This window comes from Acanthaster planci, linkage group LG03, assembly GCF_054643075.1.
Source record: "Acanthaster planci isolate LZ-2023a linkage group LG03, COTS_SCS, whole genome shotgun sequence".
Taxonomy (NCBI): domain Eukaryota; kingdom Metazoa; phylum Echinodermata; class Asteroidea; order Valvatida; family Acanthasteridae; genus Acanthaster; species Acanthaster planci.
In genome coordinates, this window is record NC_141779.1 from 21038888 (window position 1) to 21061844 (window position 22957).

A 22957-nucleotide genomic window follows, 5' to 3' on the forward strand; every position below is an offset into this window, starting at 1 on the left:
TCATTGACACATGCCAGTGGATATATTATCGACACATGCCGGTGGATATATTATCGACACATGCCGGTGGATATATTATCGACACATGCCGGTGGATATATTATCGACACATGCGAGAAGTTATATCATTGACAAATGTCCAAAATAATGTATGCCGGTTAAACGGTCGCCACGTTCAAAACACTACTACTTTCTGCATACGACGACAATCAATATTTGCCATTCTGGATCGATTCCACTGTTCCTATTTTGAGATTCTCGTACATGTATGTACACCCCACACTTACATGTAGTTAACTGACGTATCCAAATGGATATCTCATGAATTTGTTTGGCGTGCCAATGTGTGGACCAGTGATGGTCTAGGCCTTGTGCATACTATGTGCAGGTGCCGCAGAATAAAAACACTGCGTGGGAAACACGGTCGCGTGTGAAATGATGTTTTCAAAATGCCAACATGTCAACATGAATCACTCTCCTGGGCTGAAGTTTTGACAGAATGTCCCTTATATGAAACACTTCAATTTGCGACCGATTGTTACGCATTAAAATTTCTCCTTTTTGAGCGATTTCCAATTCGTGAAATCCTTGTGGAGACCTATACGCCTTTAGAAATGCCTTGTGGAGACCTATTCAACCCATTCTCCTGGGTCTCCACAAGGCACCATATTCCAAAACACAGTTAATAACGGAGAACAAAGCCACGTCTCACAAGGAAACATATTTCGGAATGAGTGACCGGCCTCTGAGTGTGGAGTTAATAAGGGTCCGCTATTAGGCCCTGACATTGTGCAGTCACGTCAATAACCCAATTCTGTCATCTGCGATCATCCTGCAATTTGGTTTATCATTATTATATTATTATTATTATTATTATTATTCCAAACTTGCTCTTTATTGCTGCTGTTGTTGCTCCCTTTTTGTTAATTCTTCTTCTTTTAGTTTCCGATTTCTTCTTCTTTTAGTTTCCAATTTCTCTGTAAATCGATGAGGCAACATCCATTCTTGAGACTAGAATCCCTGTACTGTGCAGGAAGTGTTTTATATTGGGTCAAAATATGAATTAAAGGAATCTGAATATTTTGTGAAATCCAACTGGTCTTTTTCTATATTGTGCAGTGTTCTTTAATTGTGCTTTAACAAAGAAAATAAACAAAACAGCAATATACTACAGCTATAGGAGACCCGGACACTCTTTTCGACTGATGGAACCGGTGTTGTTGATTTGGAACTTGTACTTGACCCTGATTTCACGGTACTTCATGCTGTCTTCGTCTGACAAAAATTATACACCACATAGGAGGAAGGTTTTGGTGAGGGGTCAGAGGCAGTAGTGACGCAACTGTGTTCAGCCACTGCAAAATGTCACCCTTAGCTGTTCCTTTGACGCAGTGGGACACCACCTCAGGTTGTTAACTAATTGAAGTTCTGACACAACCCTTTGACCCCTTGGGCTGATTGACAAGGACAGGCCTCCTTCTCGGTGAAGAGGCTGGTTCAGATTTGTTTGCATCTTTCTCCGAATGTAGGGATTTGGTTCTCGTTTTGTTTTACTTCAGTTTGTTTTGGTTTTCATTTCCAAAAAATGGAAGAGGAATAATAAATAAGGTTCGCGTTGCGAGTTACAAAAATAGTACAACGTTCATCGGTGCTGAATTTTTTTTTGCAGTAAGCGAGTACATTGAATTTCAAGACTGAGGAACAAAAAAGGGACAGACGTGGACAGAGTAAAGCCGGCAAACCCAGGTGACCTGAAGGTCATTTCGATTAGACTCACTGACCACTTAAGAATACCTCTCCAGACAATGGAAGCCAGCTGACCGGTGCATACCCAGACAAAATGTACACAAACCCGCCTGCAACGGATAAAACCCGTGACCTCGCTACATACAACACCGATCAGCTGGATCGATGCGACGAGACGACTGAGATCCTTGTCCTTGCAAGGACACAGAGCCGGCAGTCGCGACAATTAGCATGGACAATTGCAAACAACCATTCGGTAACGCCTTGTTACATCCTAACGAGGCTCTAGTCTGGTCTGGCCGCCGCGGCTCGTCAAATCAGCCGATCCCTGATTTGGCCCTAGTTCTCCTCCCTGAAGTACATGTAGTAGCAAATGGTTCGATTTACATTTCAGTACCAGGGTTATTGAATTAGACATCCTTCCATGTAGGGTGTGACGAGAAAATATTCTCGGGTGCCAGAATACGGCGACATTTATAATCCAACACTGCCGATATAGTAATTGCTTTGAGATAGGGTACGAGGGTGCGTGGCAGATATAAAACACCATAATATCCTATATCAACTCGGGACTTGGTAGCCAATTTCCACTTTTCCCTATCCAACAGTGAGGTCCTCAGCAAGGGTCCGTGCTCTATGCTGAGACCAACGTCCCGCCTTAGCGTGTACGTGTAGACGTACAAGCTCCCCCCCCCCCCCACTTGGCAGTTCCCTGAGTCGGCTCCCACAGGACATTATGGGCCAATAGCTTGTTTTAATAGAATGTCGAACAATAATGTTTGGTAAAAACTGCGCATTTAACGCATCCTTCACACCATTTACACTACACCCCTCTCACGCGGGAGAAAAATAAAGACTGTAAATGTTTAAAATTTGGATTTTCTTCGAAATATCTCATTGTTTTCTGACGACGATGTTGTTTGGCCACGTATTGTTGATGTATCACACTATTAGACTGATACTAAGCTGGCAGTATCCAAACTGTATCGTTTCCGCTCCTTGTGTTGGATCAGTTAAAAAGGCAATCAGATTACACGAATGGCAAATATCATAAACGAGTTGGGTACAGTCTCTTTCGTCAAGAGGTCGGCTGCTTGAGAAGGGTCAAGCAGCGGGCGTCAGATAAAAGTGATGAACGTCGGTTAGAAGTTATCGTATAAAGTTTTTGCATCAATGAGCACAGCCGCTCCAATTACAGTTTGCTTGTCGACAATGATAAACCAAACCTTCGAGCTCACTCTTGAGGCTTGTCGGTCTCAGGCAAGCTGCGGGCTGTAAAACTGTGGTGCGCCCTCTCTCGACACATCAACATGCACTAGGTTCCCTCGTACAGTACATGTACATGAATGTGCATGTACAGTACATGTACGTACACGTACTGTGTATAAACATAAATTGTGAATAAAGGCAAACTCCACAATATTGTGCAACCATCTGCAAATGAAAGGGTGACTGGTTTTTTTTATGTCTCGTCTCCTGACCCCGTTCCCCCTCACCTAATAGTAATTCGCTTCCTAGTCTGTAAGTATAACTGCTCTTTGAGTCACGCGGGGTGCATTATGAGTGACATAATTTACTATATATACGATATAATTACCACGTTGAGGGCGCAATGTATACATGAACAGCAGCCTGCTGTGTACACATATAGAGAGAGTTGCGACTTGAATGAATGCCTCAAGTGTTGCATGGAGCTATTAAACGTAGTTCCATGATTGTTGGAATCAACATGTTGGATTATTCGTCAGTGCACACGGACACTCAACACACAACTTCTGTATGCTTAATTGCACACACATGTATAATGAACAGTTATTTTGGTTTCAAAGTCTGAAGTTGGTGCCACTCTATATGCAGTCCTGATGTACTGTAAAGCTTCATGATTAGCCGGTTGATGAGGTTCCCTTTGACAGCAAACTGCTTCAAGATGTGCCGTGGTCCAGAAAATGCCCTATGTACACCTACATTAACTTGTGTAACAACTTCCATCTCACAAATCACTTGTGTCACCTTTTCTTGTTGGAACCAACATTTTTCTCAGAAGCGTAAAGATGCATTTAGTAGGGTGTCAAGATAGATTTGAGGATTATACAATGTACACAATGTCAGGAGAAATGTTATGCAAGGAATTCCTGTCAGTGATTCCTGGCCTTTCAACAATTATGCCTATGCTGTCTTTAACCCTATCTGCCTTCCTCAATCCTTCAATAAAACGACTTTGCTCATTTACCCTCCCACCACTGCAGTTGCAATAATCCAAAAAATGCTTCGAGACACAAAGCGGTTCCATCCATTGTGGAAGGCAGCTTTCTACTTTTCTGTTTCAGGATGGAAAAGTTAAGTGATGGACACATTACTGCTGACGATGTGCATAACCTTGCGTTCGACGTGATTACACAGTTGTTAATTAAACGATTGGCAATTTACTGGCTTTGAAAGAGTCACTGTGTACCTTAGCGAACATTTTTTAAGGAATGAATGATGTTTGCAGAGAAAAAGCCCCAGTGCACTGATTACCATGTGATTTTACTCCCTCTGCTTGACTCTAGATTATGAAAAAAAAATGAATTTCACTTCTACAAATTTTTACAATTTCCCGCAGAAGATGTGTCCTGAAATCATGGCCATGTTTTTCATCCGTCACAGCAGGTATTGTGAACAGACTCCACTGGTCATGGAAATCGAATCACAATGCTTAACCCTCACATCACTGCCTATAGCAGTCCAGTGGATATCCAAATACATTTTGTAATCTACCGTGACAATTTTCAGGAACACTATAGTATGGCTCAACCTTGTGAGTTGTCTTACTTATCTGTCCTCATGGATTACATCGTCAATTAATTTGTGCCAAGTTACTATGAAGAAATTACACCATCAAAATCTGCTGTTATTTCTTCGTCTCTTCAGTGAAATAATCCATGAATAAAGAGTGGAGTCTCCAGTATAAAGAGACGAGGGAAATACTTGACTTGATTTCTTTTTTCACTGAAGGGACTCATTCAGAGCAAGCTCACCTTTCATTTCTACAACATCATTTAATAACAATGAAAAACGAAAAAGGTAGCGCAACAATGACTGCACAAATTTTCACTTGACCTGACGTCGTGTAATCGTGAGACCTATTGGTCCCGATAAGCATCACCACATCACAGGCACACAGCAAACACTGACCCACCAACGCGTACGGATTATGCATTATGCATGACCTTTGTTTCCTGCAACCGCCGGGGCCAAACATTCTGAATAACACCTTTTGTTATACACCGTAGACCCACCTTTCTTGGCTCGGTTCCCACCAATCAGAACCGACTATGCGTAATCACGTTCCCCGGATGCGTGGTAAACAACCCTGGCTGGGGCTTATTATCATATCGGCCTTTGTACTACGCCCTGGCTGCTCGTCAGTGAATGAAAGCAAGCTCCAAACAATCGCTTCATAGTAGGCGTTTTGCCTAGCCATGACTGAGTTGTGCTGCGTAGTTGAGTGGGGAGTGACCCACGGTAGCAAAGGAGTACAGAGATAGAGAAAAATATCAGGTTTATGTCATTTATGACATACAACTTTATTTGCGTGTACCGCCGTGAGAGTGCACACGGGCCTGTGCACTTCTTGTAAGTTGTAGCCTGCCAGCTGTAAAGCACCTGTCAATTTAGCGCACTGTGTCGTCAGACCATAGGATGAGCTCGGTACGGGTCGAATCGCCGTTGCTCCCGGAGTTCCGGAGACAGCCGTCTCCGTCCTGCCCATCCAGGATGCCTAAGCCACGGGCCTGCCGAAAGCTCTTCCCGGTGGACCACGACGAGACGAACCGCGTCTTGCAAAACCAGCTCGCAAGAATGAGAGAGGAACAGAGGAAAGAGTATGGCTTCGATTTCGACCGTGGAGAGCCGCTGCCTAACCAAGACGGCAGCAGCCGGTACATAGATTGGGAGGCGACACCTGAGGAGAGAGTGTCTTCATTTTACCACGAGACGGTGGCGAGGCCAGGGCATCGTCATTCTAGGTTAAGACCCCTGCCAACACCCCACACCTCTCAGTTTCCTCAACACCGAAGCTCTGAAAACGGACGACCTAATGCAGCCATCTGCACCACCACCAGCCGCCACGCTTCAGCGTCCCTTGTTAACAGACTGGACGCTGAGAACGCCCGGACGTTTAGACCGGTACAGCACCAAGATTTATGCCCGACTGAAACGAACTCCACCACTGCCACATCTCCTAACCCTTGTTCCACACCCTCCTCGTCATCAGAATCACCGGGTCGTTCAGGAACAGCGGGAAGAAGCTGTGCGACTTCGACAAACGTGAGAACAGCACCAACTCAAAGCCAAGTCACTGGTAAGTGTAGGTTTCGTCGCCTTAAATACGTTCTAACAAAAATCATGAAGGAAAGAGTTCGATACATGGACATCACTTGACACCCTGTGCACGAACCCCACGTGCCGTATGAGACTGGTCTGAAAATGTTAAGTATCGAGCAAAGTATCAACGCCAAGTTTGACTGTTATAGACATGTTATCCCTTATGATGTGATGTCAGGATATGGAACTTCTAATGTGAATTCGTTTTTGTTTCATTCATTATCCTCTAATACAAATTGTTCAAAAAGACTGAAACAGTATCAATACTGTTGCAAGTACTGCGTTAGCTTATTGCAGTTTCGCACATCGTAAAGTATTTGTGTCATCAATTTTATCTCTATAACGGTTTACTGGTACTAGTGGTAATTTGTTCATTTATACGTAACCTTGTTTAACCTGAAGCTGTTGATAGAAAAACAAGTGGGTACAATTTTCATTTACGCAGTGAAGTGGCGTGTGGTTTATTTTTTATCAGTATGCTGTCGTGCTTGTTCAAATATACCACACGTCATCTTCACAATAGAATACACATAGCTAAAAAAAAATCCCAACTTGTCCCGGCTTGTCGCAACATGTCTGTCGCAACAAGAAAATCCCCCTATTACAGCATACACAGAGCTTTGATACCCGAACAACCGTCTACTTTTGTTGGGGCTCGAAGTTGAATAAAAACCTACTTATTTTCCAGTAGTTGTGTGAAGTCATATGAAGTATTCGTAAATATTTATGGTTCAAAGACCATTGTGAAGTAGACCATTTGTAAAGAATAATACTTAAATAATGACGGGAGTGACGGTTTTTCCTGTTACAAGCTGTACCTTTAACTACATTGTATGATTTATAGACCAGCTCATAGGAACGGAATTCATGACATGAATCCTATCGTACACGCTACAAGAACTACGGAGTTAATTTTGAAAATCTTGATGTCAGTTATGGGATCCTATTCCAGCCCTGTTCTGCATGAAACCCGTCAGAAATATGACATCCGGCAGTTCAAGTGTTGTTGAGGGTGGGTTGTAAAATAGCGTAGGGCTTGTATTACAACCCGGTCGTGATATTTGCAAGAGAAAGTTTTAATGATGCAAGAAAGGTAACTAAGAATTGTCCGAGACTAATGCATATTAATTGTCAACTAATGGGACTTCTGCAAATTCTTGTCTTAGAAGTTGAGGTTAAGTTTACTCCCAGAAGTATGGGGCTTCAGATGAGAGGAGATAGTTCAAGCATGGTTCAAGGGATAGGGCGTTAGCTTACTGTTCAAATGGAAAGGCAAGTCTATCGGAGTCGATTCCAAGTATTTTACAGTACAGCAATTTGCTCGTAGCGTAACCACCCACCGATATGAGGGTCTCTCCTACGACTGTCATGTGTGCTGTTTTGAACGGCAGATTGTTGCCGGCGTTCTGCAAGCGCTGTGTGGGCACATCGGTCGCTAACTCGTAAACAACTCCATTCAGTAGGCACGGGCTGTGCACGAGCAGTTGGCACACGGCCTTCAGTGCATGGCCCACAGGCTTACCACAGCCTGCCCATGTGAAGTGTGCTGGTTTAGTTTCGCGGGCAAACTTCTTCCAACAAGTGCTATTGTTATTGTGGGATCAATATGTGTCGTCATGGGCAAGTTAAAACATGTTCCTGACTCAGAATATTTCCGTTGAATGTAAATGTTCGCAATTAAGCTCGGAACATAATAGAGAAAACAACCCACACATGCCAAACTTTCGTAGCGCTTTGCATATCGTGTTGAAGTTTCCTCATAATTGGCCACAAGTATACTTTTTTATCCTCTTTGGCTAAAGCAATTTTTACGTAGTTAAATGATCAGTATCCTCTTGTCAATTACTCGGCAATATCGCATTTCCCACTACATGCCAGTTAATGCAATGCATCCGAATGGCACACAGCATACGTATTTGAACACAAACTCTGAGTTCCTTGACCGGGACCCTGTCTTTGTTGGTTTGATCATGGTTTGATAAACTTTAAACATATCTTAAAAGAACAAATCTGACTTTCACACCAAGCCGTTATATTTCATAAGATTGCTGATAATACGTTTGTTGCAGTGGAAGGAATCAGGGTTTTTTTGGGTTAAGAATTTGTACATGCATTTTCTGCACTTTGATGGGAGGTAATACAGGCTATATTAACAATTCTATTGTTAATCATAGTGTACTGCATTTGTCTTTCAACTCATTGATCGAGCAAGTTGGAGTTAAGTTTCCTTTGTATGTGCCTTACACAAATCCCACTGGATTCATTGTTTTATTCGGTTACAATCCACACCTTGTTTCAGATGTTATGAAACAACGCAAGCGAAGACGGTCTGGCAGCGGCAGCACGAGCAGTGGTTCCAACAGCGATGCTGACGGTGGGAAACACTCGCACGACCCCGCCAAGCGACGGCGTCAGCTGCCCGGTAGCTCGTCGGTGTCGCACTCCACTACGGGTCGTTCGTGATGTAGCCCCTCTCTGAGCAAAGTGGTAAGAAGCATTCGCCAGAGTTTCCTTCTCGTCTTATTCACAGAATGTAAAATGAAGCACAAATTGCTGTTCATGTAATGTCGGAGAAGGGGCAAAAGGGTGTGGCTCCTGAGGTGCTCAAAATCGGGCGCATGTGGAATTGAATAACAGACGCGTGCCAAAGATGGTCCCCATACCCTGGGAATCCAGGGTCTTCGTTCCTGAACTGAGCGTCAGTTCACAACCCTATTTTTAGAACCCAGTTATGGGTGTCGAATGACTGGTGCAGTGAACAATCTCAAATGCCCATGGGGGTTGTAAAAGTAAAATACTGTGACTGTTGAGAAGAACTATATTATAGACGCACAAGCATTTCCACGGCTTTTCAGCTCAGCAGGCCTAATTGCGCAGATAATGTATTCTAGGGATGCATTTGTAAAATCAATTTTACGAAACGAGAACTGGTATGTCAATCTTAGGGGTAAGAGAAGTTAGAACTTACACGTACACAATATTAGAAGGCATGTTGATTTTGGTAGTAGTAGTAGCCAAACACCAAGCCAAATTCATTTCAACAACCATTTGGTCTACATGTATTCTTTAGGATATAATTATAACTGAATGATATGAATATTGGAATGGTAACGCTATCTCGTCTGGAAATACACATAAAGCACTTGTTCACTGAAGAAAAATCAATTTCAAAGAAAATCTGTAACATCATTTAATGTCCACTGGTTGGATAGCTCCGGTCAGTTCGGGTTGACCACGCCCGGTACTGTGGTGGCAACAAACGATGTTGACTTAAAATATTATGATCGGTTCAGTTCGATTGTTAATAAGTATTTTGAACGTCAGCAGCCAATGATGAATGAAAGGAAAGGAATATAAAACATGAGTCACAGTTGGAAAAATCAGATACTAACATTTGGACATGTTTGGACTTGTTAATATTCTGGTACCAATGCAGCAGTGTATCAAACATTTTGATCTGACACATTGTTATTTTGTGAATGGAAACCAAACTTGGCAAGTCTGAACCCGTTTTAACCAAGGCAAGACAAGTTAGAACTTGATTTGGTCTGACTGTCAAGTGCTGACATGTTGCTGATTGCAAACACGTCCAAATGGTGTTTTGCGACTTGTGGCCTATTAATTAATGACTGTTGAACACGTTACCAGACGCACACGATGATGGCGCCGCACGATTGAGCTGTTGGCTTCTTGATTTAATTTACTAGGCGGGAGTTACAAGGGGGATTTTCTTCATGGAAATGCTTTACTGAAAAAAAATCACATTTTCAAAAAAATCATTGCGTTGGTAATTTACAGTGTATTGTAATTTTTTCTGAATTTTACACGAGCATTGGTGACAATCGGTTTACCATTTGCATGTATACAATGCTGCAACAAGTTTGTATACAGGCTTCTGCATTTTAAGTATCGTCTCTAGTCAGTTAATCGCCGTGTATTTTGGCTTGGTAATGTAATTGAGGCGCGTAAGATGTCTGAGATTTATTCAGATTTGGGTAGTATCGCATGTAGCTGGCAGTATTCTGCGGACATGCTGGATGGTTGGGTCAAATCACATTGATTGGCAGCCCGTTCAATCTTAGCAACTTTACAAAGCTTTTGACCTCTTGACCCTGTTTACTACAAACTTGCTCTCCTCCCTTCGACCCCTTTTCTGAGCCACGTCATGTACAAAATATTGTATACCCTTTGCCCATTATATGTCCGGCGTAAACAGAACTGATCGCTTCGTAATAGTTGTATGCGTCGGTGTTTACTTTGTCAACGTTTAGTCATAAAACATTCGCGTAGTGCGCCAATGAGACGGGTTTCTGAACCAGTCGGTTGTTTGATAAACACGGATACCAGCGATTGACACCGCTTTTGTGCGACGATTGTAAAGGAACCCACTGGGATTTAGAGGTCATTGAACGTGTTACTTCACTACAAGGACATGCATTGTCACCAACCTTGTTTTTAGCCGTTCTGAAATTGTTCCATGGAATCTGTAGCTTGGATCGCCGCCAAAATTTAGTTGTACATGCGATCTAAATGGATTTGCAAACAAAATTAACTTTAGCATGACACAATTGCACACGGCGAGAAAATCAACAGCCTCTCAAACCTAATGCAGTGTTCCTGTCAGGATGGAGTGAATACATAAGGGGGATGTATACAATAGTTGTAGTAAGCAAATTCCTAGAAAATAAGGATTGCAATTTAGTTATTTGACGTTCCTTTGAATAAGGAAAAAAATACACTTTTTGGGGGGGTGGTTGATTTTTTGGTGTGTACTTTTATTTCAGTGTTGCCATGTCATTAAATGTTCACACCAGACCGAAAGATACAACATTTGCAATTATACAGTGAACATGTACACGTAAATATTAAAAGGTATACAAGCATGTAGGTAGTTTCGGTGTCTTGTGTAAAGTCGAAGGCTTCTTTGTCCTTGACCCGTGAACAGGTACCAGACAACCTCAACAAAATTCATTCATAGCCCCAAAAACGCCAACCAAAACGTATGTAGACGAAGTATGTGTACATGTATTATCAGAGGACCATGCTGACACTTTCCACCGTGTGCATTGTAACACTTTAAGGCGTGTTGAGTAATACTAGCGGTGTTAAAGCAACACATTCTGGTATAGTCATTTGATAACACCAAAAAGGGTTGTTTACAACATCAGAGCTTTTGCTGTGTAGTAATGATCAAATGGATAGAATAACAGCATCTGCAGATGTGACAGTTTCGTCGGTGTAGAACGCCTTCCTTCCGTGGTAAATCGACGCTGAAGTATTCATGTGCCTTAATAAACTACTGCCCTGACAGTTACGTCCCTGTAAATACCCTGCCACTTTGCATACAATAACTGGCGCTGGAGCTCTCTCTTCGCGTGCAGTCAGGCTTCTCATGCTTATAGCGCGTGGGGTGGGTAACGCTCCTATTTATGCATTGAAAATAGCGTTGTATCGTAATTTCACATATGTTTTTGTGTGCGTTTGAAACCTGAAAAACGATTTCCACATCAGGTGTGATATTCACATTAGGTGTGTAGGCGGAAAGGCGGTGAAAGTTTGTAAATTTGATGTGTTTGTCTCTGCCCTTATATATTGCATGAATTTTCAGATACGTGTACAAATTAATACTTGAATCAATCATTCCTTATTTAAAAGGCAACAGCTTCACGTCGATTTGTAATTTTCATTAATCCTTCTTTTAACAGAATGGAGGGCAAGTGCAACAACACACAGTGAGTGACGACCACACCCCGTCGAAGGTCAGAGGTCTCCTGATAGAAGGGTCAAGGGTCTTCAGATAGTTAGAACTGGACTGAGACGCCGCTGCGGGCGCTCAGCCTTTCATTTCTTACCTGTAAACTTGCACGTGACCTTGTTTGTCCCATCTTGGGAGAGAGACGCGATCCACCGGGGAGCATGCAGGTTTTTTCCCCGAGCAGTAAAACGGCACTGCGCCTCACGGTCTCACTGACAGCCCCTGCGTGCACCCAAAAACAACGGGTCGGCGGGTCACTGAATAAATCTCTGGCTCACAGCCAAGAAATCTGGGCCTACCTGAGCCTCACGCATCCTTTGAAGTCATGTGGTAGTGGGCAGATTGCCAGCATTTTCCCGCCTTTTTTGGCTGGCGGCGAGTGTTTGAAAAGTACAGAGTCGATCTGAGAACTGTGGTGCAGATATGAGAAAACCACAGGCTCGTCAGAACTCGCAATGAAGAAATAAAACAGTCCCTTCTTTCAACTTGTAACCCCATCTGATATATGTAGGTCACGGTTGTATTCTTATCATACAGTTGAGTGATTTAACATGATTGACAGTAGGCAAATAAAACAGGTGTTTCTATTGTCAGTATTACTCAAACAAAAAAGGCGCTCTGGCGCGGTGGGATACGTGAGCAACATTTGTGAACACCTCTAGTTTGAGACTCCTGTGTTAATACTTGTACAGGTATATATACATGTACATTGTGTAAAATGTTTGTATAGTAAGTTATTTCCAGAAACTAACGAGAAGGAAAGTTTGTATTAGATAAAATGGTCGTAGTTATTTAATTAAATTTATGAATAACTTATTCTTTGATCGTAATCAGCAACATTCCAGTAACCAGTTAAAATTACATGTAAGCAATTGGACTTGTGCAAAAAGCTTGTGTATTGCTTAAATTGTACAAAAGTAGCATTTGACAGTGGCATTGTTCTCAGCTCAGGCAAACGATTTCTAACCAAAATTGATATTTTTGGAAACGGAAATATGTAGCATTTCAATGTATAAGTTTCATGTTTAGAGTAACGAGGCAGGGATACTATATTCTAATCACATTGATGTTTCTATATATTTCATTGTGTGATCCCATTTGTGGAAAAACAGTCGAAAGAACCAACATATTAAGTATCTTTGTGAAGTTGAAACAAATTCAAACAAATTCTCAACTGGCCAGTGGATTGTTTCAGTTGAGCAGTCAGTATGAGGTGTTTTTCTTTCTAAAAGTCATTTCATCTCTTCATTTCTTCTGCCAACAACATTAAATGATTTTCAATGAGCTGGGTGCATCTCCCTGCCTGAAATACTGTATTATGTATAGCAACCTGCTTGGAACAACGGTGTAGCCAATTACAATTGTAGATCAGTATGTCACTGTAGTTAATTGATCTGATTGAAGACCTTGAAGATTTACTACGAGCTAAGTCTTCGCTTAACTGGAGACCATTCGGCTTTTGTAACAAATCCATGGCCTCGGGGTCCGCCAGTAAGTTGACTTGGTCCGCGTTTAGGTCACGTTCTTGAATGCGACCCGTGGTCCTAGAATTGACCCTAGTATGTGTCAGTCTGCGTCCTTCGGTGGCTTGATGTACAATATCGTAGTGGTTTTATATCCCCTGTTGAAACAGATTTCATTTTTCAGTGTTGTGAAGAGCATGCACGATGAGCCAACAGGAACCAGACGGTGCGAAGGGACAACTGCTTGTAAACGCGACATAGGACTGGTTCCTGCATCACGGGGCAACGTGTAACGGGCAGCACACTGGAACTCAGACAAAATAGTTGATTGCGCCTAAAAAAAATGTTCGCAAATTTTGAGAGAAGGGTGGTAATGAAGACGCAGCAATTTGTCTTTTCATGAACTATGACTTGAAATAAAACAATATTACATTTAGGCGAGATGAACTGAAATTTTTTTGCAATGCCGCATTTGTATATTATATCAGCATGTGAGCCATAATATCTCAGATTGCTCAGAACAACCGACAATTGAAAGTACAGAAATTTTGTAGGGAAATTAAACATGTACGATAATCCTTGTAGAATCTGCATATTTGTGCTTCCGTTTTAATCCTTGCACACGTGTTTTCCAAATTCCGTGCATTGACACCATGTATTTATATTAGTAATTTCAAATGAACTGAACATTTTCTAATTCTATTGACTGTAGAACCATCTGCCACTCAGCATTTTCACAGCCGAATTTCACTAGGCAATTATTACATGGGTTGGTTGCTTTGAAGATGGGTTAAATTTCAAATGTGTAAGTCTAAGCAAGTTATTTATATATAAAGATAATATATCAATGTATGTATATTTGTCGTATACCTGCATGCCTGCTCTTACGGCTGAAGTATTAAATATTGCATTAAAAAGACAGGAATCAAGACAACTTTTTGGTTTTGTTTTTCTGGTGTCATGAACTTACATTTTCACTTCTGGGAGACTGCATTTTTTAATATTATGCGACTTGACGCCTTCTCCAAATGTGGTGAACGGTTTCTTAATTATTGGCAAGCATGCCAACTCTTTTGCGATATTTGCCTAACAACATCAGACGTCAATTGCTGTTTTTGTTTGAGATAACATGAATATTGATCGGCTTACTCACTGTCCACTTCGCATTTCTTCACTTTAGGTACTCTAATGACTTCTTTTCAGGGGAGGCAACTTTAGGCAAGACTGCAAGACAAATGAAATTGGTATCCACCACACTACAGGTCAACTCTCATATAGGCCAACAACGTTGCTAGGGACCAGCCGAATTAACACCAGAAGCATGTCCTCAAAGGCAGGAAAAATTTATTTGAAAACGAAACTAACTGAAGACTGGGACCCTCAGACTCGGAGAACGGGCGCCACAGCACTATCAAGAAAACATTGCAGCAGCGAAGTTCGTCCATAGGGAAGGAAAACGAGTCTAACCAGTTATGAGGAATCGTGCGTGGTCTTTAGGTCCTCTTCTCTTTCTTGAGATGGAGTATGATAAGTGAGATGATAGTCTTATTTACACATTGAGTCCTGAGGACGAGAAAAGCTAACAGAAAAGCGCTAAAATGTACATGTTGAAGCTGTGAGCATGGTGCCTACACCAATGTCTTCCTTTGTGTCACAATGCAATGCATGCACTGATATGCTGTAACATGTACTGTACATGTACATTTGTACATTATACTGTCCACGTACATGTACATGTGAGCAACGTAAAAGCAGAGGGGAACTGAACTCGGTGTATTGTATGTTAAGTAGTTGCGTGGTTATCTCGAAAACCGCAGGTTTCGGACCGTATAATACAGAACCAGAGACGCTGGTCCGAATACATTTCGGCGAAGATGCAGTAAGATTAGCCCATGTCCTCAGTATGTAGGCCTACTAGGCCTAATCGTTAATTTTTTCATCCCAAGATGAGAAGGCTAAAACTTGAAAAGAACATCTTTTATACCTTCACTCTGTATTCCTGTAATGGAAATAAAGATATTTTTTGTCATGGTCGGGGGAGGGTTTTAGTCACTGATGTTCAAATATAAGTTTGCGGGCATTTGACAGTTCAACTCAGACACTTGATGGGCAAACTTTCGCGTGGACTCATTATCACCTATTTTCAACTTCAAATTAGGAAATTTGTAGAAGTCCTTGAATGGGATCTTACGTTGAGAGTTTAGAACCTAAGGTGCGCAAGGTTAAGTTTCATGGCTTGACTGTGCCGTCGCTACATTTCCTGGTTTTTCTGGCACGTAACAATGTGTGAGGACCTGTATATTGATGTGTGTTTGCGGTTCTTTTGGAGGGACAGTTAAACATGTACTTTCGTTTTCTTCTCTTTTCACGCTTACCAAAATTCTCCCACGCGACACGGAGCAGGCGAACCACGCGAGCATAACGTGACTGTGCCTGGCTTTTGGATGGGCTGAACGGCTGTTTACGGTGCTCGGAGTCCTTGAAATTTTGCTGTAAAAAGTACTCATGTACATATTTAACCCCTCCTCCTTATTTGTGCTTCTGAATATTACCTGATTGAATCAATGAAAACATGGCGTATGGTACCTAACAACCGTCTGTCGCACCGTTTAGGGAAATATGACCATGTCCAGTTTTCGGTCAGAATTGAACGACAGTTGTGTTACCCGGGGTACAGAGTAGTCGATTGTAATGGGCTGGAGAAAGTAATTTCGGGGCAATGAAAATTGATTCCAGGGAGCGAAAATTCTATTTTGCAACGGGCAAACGAAAGCCCGGCTACTCACCCGATGATTGGCAAGGCGCCACATAATTATTCGTACTTTGTGAGTCAGTTTTTGGTGATAAGTTGTATATTTCCACAAACCAACCCGTCTGGCTGGTTTCCAACCTAGGTGTAGCTATTATTTTAATACTCCCAACCCCCAAAATGAGGGACTTAGTTCCGAGTCTGTTCTGAGTCTGCAAGTCGGAAGGATGAAAGCAAAATCAACAAAGTCCCGTGTCAAAAGTGGTACATATCCTGCGGTGACAATCGCAACTTGTTGGTCAAAATAAACAAACTGAACGGAATGTTTAATCTCTGTATATGCGTTTGCATTCCTTCCCAGTAAAAGAGGAACACTTTTTTTCGACATTTTTTTCCTTCATTGTCTCTGAACAATTTCATTATTTGAAGAAATATGAACTTAGCATGTTTTGAACATTATCGTGTTTGGCATACTTTCCGAATATTTCATGTCATGAATCAAATGAAAAACCAAAAATATTTCAAAGGTTCGGTTTTGAACATCTCACTGTTTTGACTGTCAAATATGACAAAATTGACAACAAAGCAAAAAGTTGACACTTGCATTGTCAACTCTCGATGTGCACTGAAACCATGTACCGTAGCACGGTACTGACCACTCAGGCTGAAGTATTTTCGCCTGATCTGATGACCAAATTAGGGCACGTAAACTATCCCAGCCCACTGGCCATAAGACCGGCGGAGTCGCGCAGAAGATGGAATATGCCAAGAATGTAAAGCAATGGCTTCTGTGTACGAAAGGATGGAGTGACTAATTTTATTTTTTGTGAATCTAATGATACTAATGTGATAATGAGAAACTGATAAGTTTACAGGTGACAGATAAGTGATAACTACGACTTGAGCCGTAAGTAATGCACAGTAAGCATTAATTTTACCCTTGGCAGCTAAGTAAACTTAAGCGATTTAGAAACGGGGCAAATCGAAAGTGGGTGTACTATTACAAAGTAAACCCATACCAATTTCCGCATTTTAAATTATACCCCGTGAATGATGTTGTCTGAAGATTCATCTCATCTGCCCGATTAGCCACTCATGACATGCCGATTTCTGGTTGGTCATCACTGTTGTCATTAGCTAGAAACTGGATGCTGTTGAATTAAGTCCTCCTATATGTTGTAAATGAGGTGAAAGCAAGACTACATTTCGTGGAAAAACTGTTAAGACACTTCTGAGTTGGCGATTGGAGACTAGGTTATGGAACCTCATCAAAGACACATTCTTGAAGAAGGCTGGTGTGTTAATAAGTTTCAGGCAGGACAATCTCTGTTTGTTCTTTAGTTTCCATGACTACCCTAAGACATCTACAAATTAACGCCAAGTGTTCTCTCGCTCCCAGGGGGCACCGCTTCCAGACACGCGGTGACCTTACGACTTGACCTTCTGCCAGCTGTTTTTTACTACGACTAGGGACCGTGTCGACAAATTAGGAAACCTCAGCAAAAAAACTTTGGTCCATAAACTTTTTAAAAAACCTGAAGTGCTAGTGAGCTCATGAATATCTAGCATTTCCAATTTCCATTGAGCTCTTTTTATTATGTACCCTTTACTGAGATAATGTAAATGCAGGACAGTAAGAGCTACATGTACAATCATGTATCTAGATATTTTTGTGAAGTGTTGTGGATGATACATTGCCATTTGGCTAAGTACAGTTTTGATCACTTCACTGTCTTGCAAAAACTTAAACCATGCATAGGCCTAAACAGAGCCTTTTGCATGGTTCATTTTTTACGAAGGAGATAACTCAGCACATGAATGCCACATTCGGAATCGTAGAGAAAAGGCATAATTCTAAGAAAGTATGCTAAGGTGTAGAGCCTTGGGGGTTAAATGAGTTTAGGGATCTCCACAGCCTGCGCGCCTGCAAAACAGTTGTTGCTGGTGTTTGGGTCAATTTTCACGCACTCGAAAGTCGAATCTATATCGGGGGAAAACGTGATACTGATTGCTGAACTGATCAAATCAGCGGCTAGCGTTGAAATTGTCGAAGTTAGAAAGGTTATCTGTATCTCTGCGTGACCTGTAGGCCTATTGTTTTTGTTCAGCGATGTCTGAAATAATTGACCTTTGTGCTTTAAGCTCTGCGCCACATGTATTGAATACTGGAATGTGGGACCATGAACATGTGTTGGACATTAGAGTACGCGATAAGGGTCACATCTATTTGTCTGAAATAGAATCCCATTGTTCTGCTATTGCTCGATTGCTCAATATATCAAGGCTAGTTCGTGTCACAAAAATAAAACAAGTGCTCAGAAAACAGAGTAAATTCAAACGATTAGCTTGTTAAGTATTATTTCGAATTGCTTTTTACTTTCCAAATGCTCGATTATTGCGTACAAGATCAGAATAATGACAATGAACAAAAGCCCTGGTGCTATAGCTTGTTTGAAGATGTCATAAGACTTTTAAAGTTAATAAATAACTCTCTACAAAGTTGATGCTAGTGGGGTATCAAAGGCTGTGCTCGGTGGAGGGTATAATTTTCTCTCAAGCATAACTATCCATATTTATCTATACAATCTCCAACATCCAATCTCTTTTCCCTAAGAAAGGTGGTAGCACCATTTTTTTTAGAATGCTGGTGCTTTCGATTTCTAAAAATGGGCAACGTTTCTCCAGGGAGGCAACACCTCCACCACCCCTCCCCCGCCTGATACGTCGCTGTTATGGACTGGACAAGTTTTGTTTCTGGCCTCTGAGCTCGCCTTCGTAGTGCAGTCGAGCCCAGCGCAAATTTTTAGGGGTGTGTGCGTGTGTGTGCCAGTGTGCATGTTACCAATAGCAACAGTCCTGGCGTCGGACAAAAGAAAGATGACCGATGATGGCGGGAAATGACGACAATATTTGGCAACCGCCCACCAGTCATTTTGTCAGCATTACGCGTGCCTAGAACCTCCGTAATGTAAACTGACCTTAGCAGCGGGTACCCTGGCGTAAACAATCATTAATTAAGGGACATACCTTGCAGTCGGGTGTTCGCGATATTTTATTCGTTATGGAGCAAACAAGTCTACAACCTTCATCCCATTTGGGGGAATACCTTTCTTACACTGTGATGTGTACTGGTTAGAGATCGGTTCATTAAAAAAACATAGCCTCCAATGGGATTTTTGAAATTCTTTGGGTTGCAGGTCAGTAAATAGGTCCAAAGTTGCCTGAGTAGACCGAATCACGATTTGTACGCTGTCAAATGTGGCACGTGGACTCGGTGGTTTGAAAAGAAAGAGGGTGGAATCTAGGAGCAGGACTGCCAGCTTGTATTTCTGAAAGTATTTGACCAAACGGGACCCTCAAAATTGCTCTATTTTGCAATGGAGTGTAGTCATCAATTTTCAAAATGGCGATGGGCCTCATGACTTTTTTGAGGGGTGATTTATCTCGGAGAGATTTATTCTGCACGTCAGCCCTCGAGGCTTTAGACTGACTGCTGGATGGAAAGAGACAAACATGTCAAGCGTCTTACGAGTTGTGATACGCACATAACTCGAGCTGAGTCAAACATACTGTGTCGATTTGCTTAAGAGATTTTATAGTTTGACGCGCGACAGACGCGGTGACAACGACGCGAGCTTACCTCACGATCTCTGTGGTCATTCAATATTTTCCTTTGATGATAGTTCCATTTCTCTTTCGGACGGTTTTCTTTACAAACTTATAACTTTGCGACTTTAGAATATCGACAGCCTTGTTGTCGCCTAATATGGTCAGACACATTATAATCCACCTTGAAATTGCCCCCCCACTAGATTTCTCACCATTAATAAATAGTATGAAAAACGTCAATAACAGTACAGACAGCACGTGCAACAGCTGAGTCTTTCACTCCCAGATTCGTTGTTCGATAATTGTTCGATACCGACAGCCTTTTAGAACGATTATGACACGGAATAATGCCCACCTTGTTACACAAACATGTTTGCACTTCACTTCTTGCTATTGAATCAACACTCGACAATACAATATTTTGGTGGCAGAAATAAACCTGGCGTGAAGAGTTTGCTAAGGCATTCGAAGAATGTGTTTTGCACTTCCAATTCTTACGTGGAAAACATCCGTGAATTAACGCTGCGCTGATTTTGTTTGTGTGTTTGTTGGGTTTTTTGTTTGTTTGTTTGTTTCTTTGGTTGTTTTTTTTACCAATGGCATTCATTGAGGGTTCAAAGATTCCCTGTTTTGGTCTTATTCTTGTTGTTGTTGTTGTCGTCGTCGTTGTCGTCGTCGTTGTTGTTACTGTTGTTGTTGCTGTTGTTGCTGCTGTTGTTGTTGTTGTTGTTGTTGTTGTTGTTGTTGTTGTTGTTGTTGTTGTTGTTGTTGTTGTTGTTGTTGTTGTTGTTGTTGTTGTTGTTGTTTCTGTTGTTTTTGTCTTTCTTGTTGTTTTTTTTGTTGTTGTTTTTGTTGTTGTTGTTGTTGTTGTTTTTGTTGTTGTTGTTGTTGTTGTTGTTGTTGTTACTGTTGTTGTCGTTGTCTATATACAAAATTGTTTGTTCCAGAGTCATGTTTTTTTCTCTTGCGCTCTCACGTGCATGAAATACCTACGCTTGCACAGTGACACTGATAGAATTGTTTTCGACTTCAGAGCCGTGTGTGCATCTTCTTACAAAGTCGTCCTGAGCTCTTGCTGCGATAAGATCATGATTTTGAATATTCACTTCGAGATACTGTGCGTCTGGAGCCCTATCTGCCGGGGGATATTTTCTGGATTCAGTTCCGGAAAGGTGACAGCGAGTGAACCTGTTGGTGTCACCTTCACTGTTCATTGATAAAAAACTTCGACAAAAAGCAGAACCCACTGTGTTGCACAGCATTACTATTTACTTTGAAACCTGGCATTTCACTCTGTGTCATAATTTATCAAAGTATAGTCTCATTAAACCATGATTAAAACCAAGGGCAGATCAGAACAAAATTTTCGGGGGGGTCACCAAACGAGGTTTCAGAGGGGAGGCCAAAACCTTTAACTTATTTTTTTTCAACTAATCTTTTATCGCCTTTTTCAGGGATAAGGATGTTTTTGAGGGTATTTTTGAAGGAAGGGAAAATGAAACATTAAAGAAATCGCCTTTTTTGTTAAAAAATGTTCATTATGGAGAGGACCATGCATGGCCCCCGTTCCCCCCCCCCCCGATCTGCCATGCTAAATACGGAAAATACATTAGTTATAAAAGTACCCACTGTTCTGATGAAAATGAGATAGCCAAAGAAAATGGGAGCTGTCTGAACTTGTCTCCCTTAAAATGATGGTGATTCCCCACCAGATCTTTACAAGTTTCCAAAGTTTGACACTCAAGCAAGTCATGATCTATGACTACAGGGTGTTGGTTCAGTTCAAGGGGTTTTAGATTTGAAGTTAAAAAAAGATTTGCAGTCAAGAATTAACTACGAGGAGTTTATGCAATGGCTTCCCCACCGAAAGTTTTTCTCTATTTTCAGTTTGTGTCATTCACAGAGGAGTCTGTGAAGCCTGTTCTTCTAATTAGCTAGTTCTGATCAAATTAATTATTGATTTCGAATTAAACTACAACAAAACAGGTACTGGCGGACCAGGTTGGACGTGCTGTGTCGAATGTTTTGAAAGTACATGTACATGTATATGTAGAAGTGAAACCACCAATGAAGTACAGGGGCAATACACGAGCTCCCAACCCTGTGTTCCTGGCTCTATGCTATTATTACCGACCACACAGAGAAAGGCGTTCGCAACATGTCACTTGGAACAGAGGATTCCAAGACTCACAGCTTTTTGACGCGTGAGCAATTGTCGACTTTTTTAAACGTAGGCTTAGTGTCTGCATGCACAAGTAACATGTTTAAGTCTCTGACATGATTTATGCAGGCCTTACATCATGTCAAAATTTTTCAGAGGGGTCGTGAATATGTCTGATCTGAACTCCGGTTATCGTGGGGAAAGTTTGCCCCGGGCTTGAAAGCACACAAGCGAGAACACCGATAGATGTGGGAGCCTGATAGTTTATTTGGCTTCCTTTACCACAAGATGTTGATGCCAACCCCGGCCCTGTTTCGCTTGTCTTTCAACCAGACGCACGACTGCCACGCGCGGGATGATCGACCCCTTTCTTCTTCATGGTAACCACACGGATGGATAATCATTTCCATCGACCTCCTTCTTGATCCTCCCTCCTACAAAGACACTAAGTTGTTTTCAAGACTTTGTAGGAACGTCAAGCGTTCCGCCAAAGATGAGGATGAAATCGAACACGAGTGTGCCACGTGCTTATATTTTGCCGTCCCTTTGTGATCTTGAGCAGCGTTATTTGTCCACTATGCCCAGTGAATCGACCATCGGATTACCAAGGCTTCCGGCTGTACCAATACGTTTTCCAGAGGCCCTCCGACACGAGGTTTGCAATAAAGATTCCACTTTTTCCCGCGAAAAGTTCCAACAATAATTGACAAAGGCAAGATGCGGCAAATATTGATCAGTTCTTTCGCACATTTCCACACACAGCTGAGTGGCAAGCAACAGTAAATCCAACAAAAGTGGCCACAATGTGTAACAAATAATGACCAAAATTTAAAACTGCCCGGACCTTTCGCGAACTTCTGTATGCGAAATCCTTCAGCACAAAAATAAGTGATTCGAGTATCTGCGTTTGATTTGCCATCACCCAATCCATTCCACGAATTTGCTTGTTGAATTCGATAACTTACCTGAACTCGGCACATGGTTATCAAAAGTCCTAATCTGGGAATTTCATCACAGCAGGTCAATCTCTTCGTGGAATTTGGCCAGGTTTTTCAAGTGTCAGCAGACGGCTAATAACTGTTCTTAGAAATTGTATTAACTAGAACATT

The 22957-nt window shown here is 41.8% G+C and overlaps 1 protein-coding gene across 1 annotated transcript; it reads left to right on the forward strand.

Moving 5' to 3' along the window:
- Positions 1-5148: 5148 nt before the first annotated feature.
- Positions 5149-14263, forward strand: LOC110991130 (uncharacterized). Its single transcript, XM_022256327.2, has 3 exons — positions 5149-6088; positions 8411-8598; positions 11817-14263. Exons 1-2 carry the CDS (start codon positions 5428-5430, stop codon positions 8572-8574), a joined length of 825 nt encoding a protein of 274 aa, XP_022112019.2. The 5' UTR covers positions 5149-5427; the 3' UTR covers positions 8575-8598; positions 11817-14263.
- Positions 14264-22957: the final 8694 nt, after the last annotated feature.